This window comes from Xiphias gladius, chromosome 1, assembly GCF_016859285.1.
Source record: "Xiphias gladius isolate SHS-SW01 ecotype Sanya breed wild chromosome 1, ASM1685928v1, whole genome shotgun sequence".
Classification (NCBI taxonomy): Eukaryota; Metazoa; Chordata; class Actinopteri; order Istiophoriformes; family Xiphiidae; genus Xiphias; species Xiphias gladius.
Window position 1 is genome coordinate 28,556,834 of NC_053400.1, and position 16,086 is coordinate 28,572,919.

The 16,086-nt window shown below is 39.7% G+C and overlaps 1 protein-coding gene across 2 annotated transcripts; it reads right to left on the bottom strand.

Moving 5' to 3' along the window:
* Positions 1-1,838: 1,838 nt before the first annotated feature.
* LOC120792657 lies at positions 1,839-14,114 on the bottom strand. Of its 2 annotated transcripts, XM_040131873.1 has the most exons (16): positions 14,034-14,114; positions 13,241-13,342; positions 12,934-13,098; positions 12,214-12,404; positions 11,322-11,426; positions 10,456-10,594; positions 7,983-8,133; positions 7,677-7,809; positions 6,763-6,915; positions 6,036-6,073; positions 5,869-5,898; positions 5,578-5,744; positions 3,839-4,308; positions 3,560-3,659; positions 2,629-2,878; positions 1,839-2,108 (listed from the first exon to the last, which is right to left on the bottom strand). In XM_040131873.1, exons 3-16 carry the CDS (start codon positions 13,063-13,065, stop codon positions 2,026-2,028), a joined length of 2,142 nt encoding a protein of 713 aa, XP_039987807.1. In that variant the 5' UTR covers positions 13,066-13,098; positions 13,241-13,342; positions 14,034-14,114; the 3' UTR covers positions 1,839-2,025. The 2 variants fall into 2 exon arrangements, with proteins under 2 accessions (XP_039987807.1, XP_039987817.1); XM_040131883.1 differs by lacking the exons at positions 12,214-12,404; positions 12,934-13,098; positions 13,241-13,342; positions 14,034-14,114 and adding an exon at positions 11,950-12,064.
* Positions 14,115-16,086: the final 1,972 nt, after the last annotated feature.

A 16,086-nucleotide genomic window follows, 5' to 3' on the forward strand; every position in this document is an offset into this window, starting at 1 on the left:
TAATGTATAGCGGGGGTCAAATCAGCTTGACCCCCGCTATACATTGCGATTTTATCATTTCCCCAGGGACCCAGAAACCAGCCAGTACTCTTGAGGTGAATTTATATGATTGTCAGAAAATTAATTTTAATAAAAAATGCCATAATTTCATTGGTACCAGCTTCCCAAATGTGAATATACACTCAGTTGGCAGTTTATTAGGTACACCAAGTTAAAACAAATGGGGTCTAATACAACAGTCCTGCAATAAACCCTCCCTTCAGGAAGGTCATAATCAGTTTTTATTGAATTTGTTTTAGAGAGGCATTGATTCAGTTGCATGATAATTTTGGAGGATGTTGTTTGTGGTGCTGTTGATCTGTATTACATTATGTAGAGAGGTGTCACTGTTATTTAACCTGCCCTCAATGTAAGTGACTGGTGATTGATGTAAATGGGGTGGACAAAATAATAGAAACACCTGTAGGTGTAACGCAATAAATTTCAACAGCACCACTAACTGCAGCCTCAGAAATGACCGTAAAGTTGAATCAACACCTCTCTGAAGTAGTTTTAACATAAACGGAACATTAAAAGCTTCATGAAGCTATAGCAATATCTTTGGGTTTTTTGACTGTTGGTCAGACCAAAAATAAAAATTGTTAAACTTGGGCCTTTTTCACAATGCAATCCTCTGACACTGATCTAGAGAACTGTCTGTAGCTACTATATTTAAATACTGCAGTGAAATGCTTTTTTAAATATTTTGGAATCTAATTTGTTATCCTATGTGAGGCACTTTATAACTTTTTAAAAAGGTCTCTACAATAAACATTATTATAACTAGTAATGGTGTTATTATTCTATCTGTATTATGATCATAATGTCAATGACTAAATAAAGTGATTTTTTTTTAGCTCTAAAAAACTGGCTCTTTCTCACTACATACCATATTTTTTACATTCTTGAAATAGCGAACTGATCATCAACCAGTACAGCTTTGTAGCAACACAGATCAATAAAACATAGAACTAATTTAGCATAAGTGTTTAATAATCTGTTCATATTATACAAACAATTTACTACAGAAAAAGTATATTTTTTTCTTTTTTAAATTCAAAGTAAAGATAGGTGCGCATCACACTACCATAAGCACAATTCTGCAGTCTCAAACAGGTTTTTTTTAGGTCTAAGACAAAATGCACAAATTGGATCCAAAGCGTAGCGGGTCAAAGTGTGTGCTTGATTAAATATTTGAGTCATCTTAAATGTTTATAGATTTTCAAACACACAAAAAGTTTTGGTTTGTGATGAGTTAAAACATTTTGAAAGCAGTGAGCTGCAGTAGCGAATAAGTGCTTACAAGGTTAAAAAAAAGGTGTATGAGGCTATTTATTATCCCCTGCTCAATAGTTATGAACATCCAACAATACATAGTCTGGTTAGCTAGTATGACTGGATTTCATTATTTACCCCTATTATGTTCCTCTAATATTGTGTGCAAACAAAATGCTGCTTGCATGTGCCCAATATTTGACCCTAATAAATTGCTAGCTAGTAAAATACAAACACAAACTTGTGCAGAATAATGACGTCCGGTGCCCTTAAAAAAGTTTTTTTTTGTATGAGAAAATTATTCTTACTTTAAATAAGTATTTTAAGGCATTTTTGCATGTATTTGCTAAATTGGTCAGTGTCATATCTCTTCATATAACCTAATTCAAAATAAAGCCTCATTTTAGGGAGAATATTTTATTCCGTGAGCCCTTGTCTATGTCACATCCTTTAGCATCCTCCCATTACTGGTGAGATGAGATACAGTAATATGGATCCTTCAATGTGAGCAGTGCTGCAAATCCTTTTTTTTTTTTTTTTTTTTTTTGACAGTCATGCAGTGTGCTCTGGCTTTTATTAGATTCTCTGAAAAAGCCTAGTATTTACGGTGGAAGCATGGGAATTCATGTGTGGGATTAATTCTGTGTTAAATGACCCAAACAGGGAAATGCAGTGCTCCACATTCTGACAGATCATCGTCCAGCAGCATGTTCAGTGAAGAAAGATGTTTCGAAGAAATATGCAAACAGTTGTTAGAATCACTCCTGCTACCACGGTTGAGGCCCGTTCTGGAGCTGCAAGAGCAGAGAGGAGAGGTTACGGAGTTACATTCACAGTTCGCTCAGTGTGTGTTTGTTTATGTACATTTTAAACCTCAAAAAGTGACAGACATTAAAAATAGGACAATATAACCGGAATTAATACTTGAATTATTATTATTGCTCAAAAGAATGCTTATCATGAATTATGGAAAAAATAAAAGTAGAGTCTGAAATACACATTTCTAATTTGCCCTTTTTTTTAAGCCTTCTGGTGGCTGTGGGGCTCAAAATAGTTGTTTAGTTTGTTTGTCCCTCTAACCAGCTATGCAGTTGATCATTAATATCAAACAGCTTAATACAAGCCAGAAAAACAACCATCACAGAAAACATAAAAGTAAAGATAATGGTTTTGCTTGCAGATAAACTTCACAAATTTCAATTCACGTTGCAGTTAACAACGTAAAGTACAGGTATGCAGACTTATAATTCACGTCATGAATTATCGGTACCTAAAAAACAGAGATGGAGGCCTTTTTAGAACTTAAGATTTTACCATGTGAGGTGGTCTTTTTCTGGGCAGCTGTAGTAGTTATAGTTGATGTAGTAGTGGTCGTATTAGTGCTGACGATTGCTGTGGACGTCGTGGTGACCAGAAGGCTAACGGGTCCCGAACGGATGGTGTAGGTTTTGGTAAAGACACTGTTTATCAGTGCTCTGTAATTAATGGAGCGGGCACACGGATCAGGGCACTCCTGAGAAGGCATGGTGGCGATGCACAGATTGACTGTGCACTGGATATACATCTGCAAATCACACAATAATTAGATACAATTAGCAGTGTGGACGGACAGCGCCAATACATTTCATAACTTCAAAACATGACTTCAATTCCTGGTTGACAGAATACTAGAACTAACATTTAAGCACAGTTCAAGAAAGATGGAAATTGAAGAACTTGAAATCTCCGCATGATACAGCTGACGCTGATGGGAATGTCATTGATTTATCAGATATTTAGTCATAAACCTAAATATTGAAAAAAATTACATTTATTTTGACCTGAGGATTGCTCTAGATGAAAAGTTAAAGGATCAACAAACTTAGTCAGTTCATTGTCTACACAAAATTTCATTAAAATCCAATCCAATAGTTTTGAAAATATTTCAGTTTGGCCCAAAGTGGTGGACCAACTGACACTGCCCTTCAAAAGTTGCCCTTCAAAAAGTGTAATCATAGACATCCCTCTGCGCCGTGTCAGATGCCTTAACTGGAGCTAACTCTCATCAACATCCTGTAGAGATTTTCTCAGCACCGTGTTGGCCTACATGAGCACCTTACTCAAGATTCGAAAAGAACTAATCAAAGCGAAAGTTTACACGTAAAGTTGATTTTCTGTGTAAGCTTGTCTTGGGACACTCAGAAAAAAGTACACAGAAGAAGAGAGCGTCAAAAAGCGCTGTGTGTGTTGCATATAGAGTACAGACCGTTGATCCCTTGGCCTCCAGGTTGTCCAAATGAAGGCGGTAAACTTTGGAGTTGGTATGTGTTGTAACAATCTCTAGTGTGCTGTTGGAAGCCGCGCACCTTAAAGAGAAAGAGTGAGAAAACTACTGGAATTTATTTATGTGATATGCTTCAAATTCAAGGGCGACTTCTGCAGCCAAAACAGAGTCAATTTTTCTTTCAGTGTATTTCATGCAGTATCTGTCCTTTTCAAAATGGACTATCAAACTATCACAGGAAACAAGCTTATTGTCACTGACCCTTGCTCCAGAATGGGGCTGGTCTCTGCAAAGTCCTCCGTCTCGGACTCAATGCAGTTGCTCACCATCAGCTCGGCTCGATCCACGCTGCAGTTTGACATCACATGGAGGTCCAGCTGGTCGACCCTGGACTCGAAGGCCCCACTGCTGTTGGAGGTGATGTTTCTCCATGACGGTGATTCCGCCTCTCGACGAACTCGTCCTGGCGGCACGTAGATGGAGCGTAGCCGGGGAATGCGAGTGAATTTGGCCAGGGGCCCCTGTCCTGGCAAGTGGAATTCCATCCAAAATGTAACCTGACCAAAGGTCTCTTCCTCTGTTGGCATGCCGATCTTGTACTGTGGTCCCTTGACCTGGGCTCCAGGGATCCGGCAGGCGAGAGGGAGGATGAGGGAGGGCTGGCGGCTGACCACAGTGTAGGGACGTACACTTTGCAAGGTGTTGGTGTAGACCAGCTCTGAACCGGAGTGCTGGAAAACAGGAGAGGATGAGGAAGTGTAAGGTCAGAAATTACATTGGGCTTTATAATCTATCAATGCCGAGCAGTATTGTACTGCCCTCTTGAGAAGTGTGTTCTGATGCACCTGTTACCGCAACAGTGTCCTGGAGTAAACTTTTACAAGAGGTTAAACCACTTGAGGTCAGCCAAGACAACATTTTCAGGTGGTATTAAGTTACTCTTTAAGTCCTGCTTTGATCCTTTTCTTACTCATAAATAGATGGAGACAGGAAGATATAAACTACAAAGCATGAAACTAATAATGTTTTATTCAGTGATTAAAATTTTGAGACAAAATAGCCTGTAATGGGGAGGATCTTTTTTTGCCTTTTGCCTTTTTTTGATTGTCATGTACTGTGGTATATAAACACTTGAATGCAACAAACTTAAACCCCTGTTATGTTTTTTTCAGTGCACTGGCAGCTAGATTTATGATTTTTAATGTAAGCCTGTTTACATCCGCATCCGATTAGAGCTGTGATGATTAGTCAATAAATTGATAGTCGAAAAATGATGGCAACTACTTCGATAATCAATTCCTCGTTTTAGTTACTGTTTTAAGCCAAATTGCAAAACATTCTCCGGTTCCAGCTTCTCAAATCTGACAAATTGGTGTTTTTTCTTGCCGTATATGACAGTACATTGAATATCTTAAGGTTTCAGACTATTAATCAAACAAAACAAACAAATCAAAGACATTATCGTGGCCTCTTAGAATTTTTAAGTGCCATTTTTTCCTCTATTTTTTAACATTTAATAGACTAAGCAATTCATCAAATAATGAGAAAATATTCTGCAGAATCATCGATAATGAAAATAATTGTTAGTTGCATCTACTGAAGATCTGACAGTCTAGAAATTGTAGCAAATTTCATACATGGTCCTTCGAGGCTAAAAAAAAGGCTACACTGTTAAGTTCATAAGGATGTAAATACCACAAAACATCCTTAAATAATTCATGCTAGCCAGCACTTTAACATCATAATCCCCGTTTTATTTGAAACCCAGTGTGCCGGAGTAGAGAGCCAAAACAATGAAAACTACAAATCTCCCAGTGTGTATGCAGTATATATTAAAAAAATATATATATTACTATTTTCTACCATTTTAAAATTGTTAGGCACATATCGGGATGGGTTAAAAATATTTTGAGTATAAGAAAATAAGAAACGAAGAAAGACAGAAAGATAGCAAGAAAAGGAAAGAGACAAAGAAAGGTGAGAACGGTGGAGCATGTTACCACAGTCTTGGTGCCACAGCCAGTCAAGGGGATGCGTGCTCTCAGGTGTGTGTTGTTGTAGGTGACAGGACAGGTGGGGCTGTTGAGCTGCAGTTCGTCCAGATTGATGTTACCCAGGGAGGCGACGGGGAGCACCAGATTCATCTCTGTCCCCTCACACCTCAGCTCTGCGGGCAGACTCTTAGATTACTAATAAATTCTTAAACTCACACAGGCATGATTGGTACGCTCAAAATTTGAATCACACACACAATTTAACTTGAATATAACAAAGAGTCAGATTTTCTTAACCTGTTCCGGCAGGTAGTGTCCTCATTTCCCCTGAAAAGAATGAAGAAAGGTGTATTTTAATAGTAAAGAGTTAAGTTTAGTTAGTTAGGTTATGAGTTTGGGAGTGGTGTCTTGTGAGCTACAGTGAAGCATAACTGGCATTCTTATGATGCCAGTTATGGTCTTACTTTGGTACAGCCAAACGCATCTGGGCTCTGACTGCAAACTGGAAAGACAGGAAAGTACAAATCAGAACCTCCATGGTCTAAATATACTCTATTAAATATATGGAGACTTGACTGGCAGCGCATGCAGGCGTGCGTGTGAATGATACACTGTGATGAACTTACACTGCAGTTACAGTGACGTCACCTATCCAAAACATGTGTGGATACAGGAAGGGAGAGGGAGATGGAGGGCGATGACATGATAAAAATGGTCGGAGTTGAACCGTGGACGGGGATGGTGTGTGTCTTAACCAGCAGGATATAAGGATGCTCCATAGTTACGTGTTTTTACATGTTCATAACGTGTCTGTGTGTGTCTTCACATCTGTGTTTACACGCACAAGATTGGGTAAAAACTGAAAGTGAAAGTAAGTAGTTAATGTATGCGGAAGCCATTTGGTATACCTTCATATTTTGAGTATATTGAAATCATTGTGTCTAGATGCCGTGTGTGATTATAGCATTTTCCAAATTATTCTGACGGCTTGAATTCTTGTTTGTGGAAACGTGAGCCCGTCCTAGTGAAAACTGGGTTCAGCTCATTTATCTCAGTGTGCCCTGCTCGGTTTTTTTCAAATCCTACACACATATATTTATTGTAATCACTTCCCTTCCAAATACAAGGATCTTGTTTCCACTTTGTGCTGTTGACTTTTTAGAGTCTTTGAGGAGAGTGTGAATCAACTACCTCTTGGTATTTGCAGCAAAGCAGATGGGCAAAAGGCGGGCCAGTTTGTTTTCGGAGCGGACCCAGGCCACGGTCATCATTGACAGGGGGCCGACTGATTTGAAGCCGGTCCTGTAGAGTTCGGGGGGACCAACCACGGCTAACTCTAAAACACTGCAAGTACAGAGAAAAACCTTTAATTTCAACGTTCATAAATGTACTCCATAACGGTTTGCTTAAAGACCCTGCACACGCCTTGTAAACCCACACAGCTGATGTTACTTATTGTGCCCGACTGTGCTGCATTCACATAACGTCAGCAGAATGGGAGGAACAGGGAGAAGACTTCTTATTCAAACCTGGAAGTGCTCACGCATTATTCCAAGGATGTTCTCCCTAGTGCTAACCTTGTAGTCACACCGGATAAACCTGAATTAGCTTGTGTGGGTTTAGCTTGTGTTACATACAGAGCTGCAACGATTAGTCGATCGACAGAAAAATAACCAGCAACTATATTAATAATCAATTAGATTATTTTCTGGTTTCCGTAGTCTCCTACGATAGTAAACTCAGTCTTTTTATTTTTTGGACTGTTAATCAGACAGGACATTTGAAGACGTGCATTGGGCTTTGGGAAACTGGGATGGACATTTTTCACAATTTTCTGACGTGTTATTGACATTTTATTGACTAATCGATTAATTGAAAAAATTATGGCGGGAATAATTGATAATAAAAATTATCATTAGTTGCAGCCCTAGTTACGTGTTTAGGAGTCTTCAGGAAATGTTGTCTTGAGCAACAATACACCATGACGTTGGTACTGTTGGGGCCCAGTGTGAGCCAGTGGAAGAATACAGTAAATTCTGTGCTTCTCCTGTGTGAGCACAGACAACATTAGTTCAGGTGACATTAAAAGGCCCTACAGCACGCACCTCTCCAGCTGTGACATGAAGTTGACGTTGAATTTCACCTCCTGGTACGGCAGGACGAACAGCGTGGCGTCCTCTTCGGGGGTCTCACCTGTTGCCACGGGTTCATCACTGCACCTGGAAGCGGGCTCCTCCACTGGAAGGAAGGAGAATAAGAGACGTTTCTATAACTTCCAACTATGACAGAGGCTCTTTTATGGTTTAACACTGTATTTAATTATCCTTATTCTGTATGTCTGTTCGTTTGGTCCGTGATGCATGATGACACCTAAGCAACATTAATGCCGATTATCTGATCGACAGACTCACCGGTGAGAGAGAGGTGCACAGGGACAGAGCTGAGGGGTGCGTTATCTGTGAGGCGGCTTGTTTTTGGCACAGGAATCAGGTCCTCTGCCATCAGGTAGATGAAATATTGCCCTGCTGGTGCCTCTCCAGTGAATGTCAACATACATTTCTCCTGGTAAAAGGGTTTAGCCAAACAGAATATCACTATGGCAAGTTTGCACTGAGCGGAGGTCCGTGGGTTATTGTCTCTGGACTGTCAGGCTGTTGATTGGGTTTTTTTCTTTAATGTTATTTGCCACAGCACTTCCTACAAAGCTTTTGCAGCCATAGCTGAAAGTCGGCAAACCTTTGAGGATTGGACCGTAAAATACAGGAACAGCAAAAGACAAAAAATAGAGTGGTCGGTCTTGTTCTGTATAAAGGTTATTTGAGGAAAAAAATGCGTGAATGCAGAAGAATGATGAATTTAAGGCGAGGTGTATGTACAGCAGGTCTCACACCCTAAATTTATGGAGCCACTGTAATTACCGGAGACAGTTTTTTTGCCACTCGAGGACACACCAGTGGTTTTCACTGAGCAAATTATGTAAATAAACAGAACTAATTTATACTGCAGAAATAATTTCAATGACCAAGGTCCACAACAAGGTCAGAGGGTTATTCAAAGTAACTGGAATTTTGCAGACTGTTGAGTGTTGGGGTGCAAAATATGATCAAGATTTATGCATTGAGACTGCTACTGTCTGCCTCTGGTAGGGTGCTATAATTCACCGGCTGATGTGTACTTACGGACCCTCGCCTAGCTTTCCTGACTTGCTTTTCTCAGTAAATAGTAATTTATAATCTTGTCCTCCTACATTACCTAGACAGTTTAGCACACTGCAAATCTCTCGACATAAGGGTAAAGTGTCTGTTTCGCTCTGACACTTCACACAGTGTTTGACACAGTTGCTTGGAGAGCTACTTGGCTACGTTGCTATTTACTTTGAAAACAGTACCGGGAACCTTTTGATTAAAAGTTACATGTACCCACTGCAGTAGCAGAATATGGATTGATATCCAGTTGTGGAGAGTAACCAATCACATTTACCCAAGTAAATACGTAGCCTGGTCTGATGAATCTGGATTAGTGCCGAGGCACACAGATGTCAGGGTCAGAATTTGGCTTCAGCAGCATGAATCCATGGACCCAACCTGCCTTGTGTCAACAGTCCAGGCTGGTGGTGGTGGTGTAATGGTATGAGGAATGTTTTCTCGGCACAGTTTGGGCCCCTTAATACCAATCAATCATGGTTTGAAAGCCACAGAATGTCTGAGTATTGTTTCTGACCACGTGAGTCCCTTTATGACTACAGTTTACCATCTTCCAATGGCTACTTCCAGCATGATAATGCACCATGTCACAAAGCAAAAGTCGCCTCAAACTGGTTTCATGAACATGACCCTGAGTTCAGTGTACTTCAGTGCCCTCCCCAGTCACCAGATCTGAATCCAATAGACACCTTTGGGATGTGGTAGAACGGGAGATTCGCAGCATGAATGTGCAGCTGACAAATCTGCAGAAATGATGTGATGCAATCGTTTCAACAAGGACCAGAATCTCAAAAGAAAGTTTCCAGCTTCTTGTGGAATCCAGTTCACGAAGAACTGAGGCTGTTTTTTAGAGCATAGGGAGGCCCTGCCCAGTACTTGTATTGTGTTCCTGATGAAGTGCCCGGTGAGTGTACTTCTACTTCAGGAAATATTTCCCTAATGTTTCCTGAAGTAGAAGTACACTAGATAAAGATTTTACATACAAAAGATACGATCAGCATCTAAAATTTGATGATTTGTTTGAGACTAAAGTGCAGAACAGCATATAAAGTAGTTCAAATTAACTCCATCTACAGTACAGTGACAGTAAATAGCTGCTTACAAGTTCATGATACAACAATGATAATCCAATAAATGTATAAATACTAGTATTACACTATGAATTTTCGCCATTTTACAAAATGAGTGCTTTTATTTTTTATTTTATTAGTAAATTTTGCTAATTATACTCAAATTTAAGTAAACTTTTGAATGCAGAACTTGTAGTTGTAACAGAGTAAATAAGCCTGCAGTATTGATACTTTCACTTAAGTAAAGGATTTGAGTACTTCTTCCACCACTTTTTATATCATATACCTTTCTGCATACCATATCATACACTGTAAATATATGGATTCCTTTTTCCTGAATAATATTTCCATTTCAGAGGATGAAGCTGGATTTTTCAGTTTTTCTAGTATAAAATTTTTTGCTCATGACGCATAAAAGATACAATCAAGTAACAATGTTCATCTTTAAAAAAGTAAATTTTTTCTTAAAATGTCTGAAGAAAATGAAAAAAAAAGGTTTAGTTGTACTGCCCACAAAAATAAAATTCTTTTTTTTTTTAAGACTGCCAATTGTGAAAATAATTGTGTTGTGTTATGTGTACTGCTTAAGGAAATAGTGACGTTGGACTCACCTCGTCCAGTTCTATAAAGGAGTGCTGAGTGCAGCTGAGACACTCTCCTCGGTCGGGCCGGGCGAAGCGACATCGCACCTTGTCCCCATCCAGGTCTTTCACGGACAGATAGAAGTGGTGAGGGCAGTTCACACGGGCTCTGATCCCATAACACAACGAGAGTCAGCGACAAAGAAATAATCAGCTCCTCAAATCACAAATGCAGGCACAACAAAGGAGAAAACGAAAGTAGATACGGTAAATCTGTACCACTGAAAAACAAGGTGTAATGTGTTACAATAATTGGTGAGGTGCTTGTGGCTATTTCTCAGCTAGGGGCCAGCAACTTCCTGGAGTCTCTGCTGGCTTCTCGGCAATTGGTCGTGGTTGGGAAATAGTCCAACACATTGTATGGCTTTTGTAGGGATTAAACAAACAAGATACGTGGGAATTAGTGAGCTTTTGAGGTGCAGGAAGGCAGATTTTGCTACCTTTGGACCAAGCCAGGCTAACTGTTTCCCCCCTATTTGCAGTCTTTGAACTAGGCTAAGTTAGCCTGGGGCCTATTTACCGTACAGACACGAGAGTGGTATCAATTCAGATTTCATCTAGTCAACTCCCTGCAAGAAAGTGAATATCCATATTTCCCAAAATGTTGAACGAAGCCTCATTTTCCTTCATTTTTATCTTGGGGTCCATTCTCTGCCTCCTTTATACAACTCCACATTTTTGTAAATCACAAGTTTGGTGTTTCTTTTTTTTATTTTTTTTATTTTAATCAGTTTACTTGCATGTTTACAACACAGAAGAGGATAATGTCAAAATGAAGTAGCGTTTTACAGCACTTTTGTAGGGTATGTGGGTGTTTATATGTATGAGTATATTACCTAAGTGGAGGAGGGAGAGCAACAAAAGCAGGTTGATTGAGTCTCCCACTGTTTTCCCGAACCTTTGGTCCTGCTTCCATTGATACATAAACTTCTGTGTTGGACCTGAAGATTTAAGAAAAACTGTGTATTAGTGTAAACGATTTATATGTATATTTACATATATATATATATATCAGTTGAGGTAGCCTGATTCAAATCGTCACATAAAATGCCCCATTAATTACAGCAAATAAAAAACTGGATCAATGAAAGTCAACAAATATTATGTAGAACAGAGTAAACTAGAAAAACTAATCAGTGACATTGTAAAAAAAACATGCACAGTCACAGGCATTTTTCTCATCACACACATAAAAATTTCCCTTCTTACAAATGTGAAAAAAATTACCTTAATCTCTGCTTTTTTAGTACATTACCAAAATCTGAATAATTAGCTTCATTAGCATGCAGACTGACGATTACAAGGAATTCTTGTAAAGGTGACATATATGTTGAGTATTTTATTATGTATTGATTACATGGATATGCTCGACAGAAAACTAATTTTCCTAATTTCAACCGTTAACCTGGACCGACAAGTCCAAATACTGTCAAGCAAAACCATAAACAGATGCAGCTACCTCACCTGAGCAAAGAACGATATCAAGTCTGCAATTTTCACAAGCTTACACGAGTTAAATGTAGGCAAAGTGTGATGCGAAAAAGGTGAAAGAACAAAGACTCTGCTTGCGAAAAACACAGTTTACTTAAATTCACTGGCATGTTTGACCCCGGAACATCACAAAACAGGAAGAAGCAACAATTAAAGAGGAAAAACAGAGTGGTTAGTGAATGATGAATTTCAGCTGTTAGAGGTCATGAGTCCACGGGGTGTATGTAGGTCTCATACCCTAATCTGATGGAGGCTTTGTAATTACTGGGGACAGTTTTCTGCCACTGGCGGACACACCAGCCAGACGGGGGTTCGGTGCCGTTGAAAGGCAAGGAGGTAGAGTGGACCAGGCAGTCCTCCCCTACAGCACACAGTCCAGACAAAGCTGGACACGGACCGGGAGCGATGGCACCGAAGTGAGCCCGCACCTGCACGGAGTGAAGCAACACAACCACAGATTCCGTTGTATGTGCAGCGACTGATGTTATGACTGAGATGAGTGAATTCGGCAGAGGATCGGGAGCCTGCCGGGGGAGCTCAGTCTGTCCTAACTCACCGATAAATCACAGACATGTGCTGTCATTATTATGTGGTTCACAAAGAGTTAAAATAGCTATATTCTGACTACCAACACACACACACACAAAACAGGGCTAGATTATCATTTTAACACAATAGCGTATTTTTGGCCCTGTGAAAGTTAATGGTACAGTGAAAATATAACAATGTGAGACAAACACTAAGTCAAAACACATTATCCTTAATTTATCTGTTAAATCTAGAGTTATCATTCAATCAAACTGCCATATATTAAGAGGCTAAGGGTTAGTATTAGGGGATTTTAAAGGATTAAATCATGGATTAATGTGAATTAGTCAATGAGGGCTGTCTGCCAGGGCTAAAGAGTTGACTTGAAGACACTGTGACTTTTTTTTAGGGGACAGAAACTTTGCCCACCGTTTTCCCTCCATCGCTGTCAAGGGGCACGGCGTGGACTGTCAGCCCCAGAGAAGAGGCTTCACAGGCCGGACCTAACAGGAACAGAGTCAGGCCCCGCAACAGGAGGCTCGGTCTGACGCTGTGCAGCATCTCGAGCTCCTCAGCCGGACAGGACGTCCGAACCTTTAGGAAATACGAAGACAGAAAGGTTTAAGCAGCCAGGACTCATGATAGGAGGCTGAGCATCAATAAGCAGACATGTATAATCAGTCTTTTTATGCAATTCACATGTATTGCCATTTAATCAATGTAATCGAAGACCTACCCAGCATAATGAGTCTTGACACTTTCTGAAACAGGGCTGTTTTTTGACGTCTGCGACAGGGACTGCAGTGAGACAAAGATGTTGCGGGATCGCTCAGTTATTCTATTGAAAAAAATGTGAGAGAGACGGTAAAGAAGTGTTGACCGGTGGTGACGGTTGGAGCAGACACAGGAACCGGCACCTCTGCAACCCACTGTGTGGTCCGTGCAGTTTGAAGGTGCGTGATGCCTGTTGTAAGTACGAAAGGTTGAAATAAAAGACGGTGCTTGCCACAGCGGTAGAGTGATCATTTTATCAGAGCAATCAATAAACAGTTACATTTTTTTTAAAAATTACTTCGTGATTAATATTCACTGGTAGATCATATCGTATATCATTTCAGTCAGGGCCGTTAAAGCCAGTTATTTCAACATGATATATGCACCACCAAGGCCTGACACACACAGTATTTGAAGAAATATTCCCAAAATTCACATCATTTGAGAAGAAGAACAGATTTTTGTGGTACGCAGAGTCGGCTGAGTGGTGTTATTTTAAACAAAACTTCAGTTCTCCACCTGCCTGCTGTATACAGTATACTCTATATGTCAGTTGAAGGTTAAAGTGTCTTTTTCAGTTTGCCTGCTGGTTTTGTGTTCAAAATGTCAACATTAATCGACCATGTTTTTTTTTGTTTTTTTTAAAAAACTCTTAATCAACCATGTCCAGGAGGTCCCTGACAGAAACTATCCTTCAACAGTCGTGCAACTCGTGTTTCATCATCATATATTTAAAGAAAACGTTCAAAATTCACCGATGCGGGAGGAGGCTGGGGAGGCAGAGGGAGATAAACTGCGCGGCAGCAGGTAGTGCGGCCGTGCCGAGGAGCAGCGTGAGAAGCGAAGTCTACACCCTCTGAGGCCAGGGCCGCCCTTGTTGGAGGAGATCAGTCATGGACATCTAGGATTGGACGACAGAGGGAACGCGTGAGTACAAAAATGACTCCCGCCCGAACCACCAGGAAGCTCAGGATCATATCTAGTGATGAAATTTTAAGAAAAAGACAAACGTAGTAACTCAACAGATGAGAAAACAGAGGCAAACAAGAGGTGACGAACAAACATTGGGACACGTGGTGCATACAACGACTAAACAAACACAGTTAGGGTTTATGAATTGGTGTTGTATCATGCCTAATACCTACTTTGTGGTCATTTTTCTTTCCTTTCCATTTCATTAGCCGTTTTCTAGTATTTCATCACAAGCATTTTTTGTCAAATTCATGTGTAAAAACCCAGGTTTTTGTGGTACACCGAGGCGTTTAAATACAACCTCAGCTCTCCAAGTCTCTATATATAATCTTTTTGGGGGGGGGTTGTTGGTTGTGAGCGTTAAATGTCTGCATGTCAGTCAGATGACGCCACTTCTGCTCTTTTTCAGTAACTGACTTTCCTCGTCTTAAAACTCTTAATAGATGAATGACAGGATGTTTCTTTCAGAAACTGCCAATTAACAGTTGTGCAAATGTGTTTCTTTTGTCGTTTCTTCTTCTATCGCTAGAAGTCGTTTGCCGATTCAAGGTGTAGGTTTAATGTCAACTTTTTTATATTTTGGATCAACCTAGAGAGCTACACATGTATTTTCTTCTCTATCACTCCTTACAAACAAATTTTAACTTGGTTTGATTCAACATTGTTTCCTGCTGTTATAATATGTGCGGTTTCTGTATATTATCAGGACATGTAGTACATCTATTAAAGACTTTATTATACTTCAGACAAATTTAAAAGTGATTTTACTTAACTCTGACACAGCATGAGGCAGTGGTATCATAATGACATTAGAATGTGACAAAGTCAAGTCCAGTGTTATGAGGAGAACCGGTTTGAATACTTTTGTTACTACAGAGCTGAACAATCCACGTCTTACTTTTATTCCGCTAAAAGATGGCTTCAAAAACAGCTTGAGAACTGAAACTTAAACATTTCAGGAGCTTGTCTGACTGTCGCACCTACCAGGATTTCAACAAAAGATTTACGGGGTTAAATTATTCATACTCCGTTACGAGACACTAGTTGAAGTTTTTAAGGTTGTGCAACACCTTCAACAATTTTTAAACATATTGTCTTTTGTGGTAAACTGACACCTGAATCACACGTGTGTAACGTGTGTTTCTTATTCAAATAGTTTCCCCTCAAAAACAACAAAAATCCTGTTTATCAAAGTTTCTGTCGTACAATCAATCTGTAATCTTTATCATGTTCACTGAATCAGGACAGGAAGCTTGTGTAAGTCCAGTGCATTATCAGAGGCATTTTTGTATAAGACAACTAATTATCTGCTTAAAATGTAAGTATCAGTTTGTTACTCAATTATAATTGTGTACAACCTTTTTGAGGGGCGAAACCTTCAACTCACAACAGACCAATTCCTCAAGATTTGTTGGTAAAACCACAAAATTTTGTGGACTCAAACCTCCAATCACTGAAATAAACATAGGGAAATCCAACATATCTATTACAGAAGTAAAATGAAATCCATTACCTCGAGCCACCTGCCACAGACGTCTCAAAGTTCCACCTAGTAATTGAGGTCTTGTCTGGTATCAAACAGGTATTGGAGTTTCCAATAAACGTGTTCCTCCTTTATAGGTCTCAGGAACTTAAGGTGGAGTTCAGCTAAATTTGGGCACAGGCAGAATTAGCCAGTTAAACTGGCTGGACCACAGACTGTTTAAAAAAAAAAACATGACAATAGTTTCGTGTCAAGAGGAGGACTTTGTGAAACTGGTAAGAATAATGGTATTTTACCTCAAATTCAGAACTCCCCTTTAAAATGCCTTGCATGGTTTTACAGTCAATGCAGTG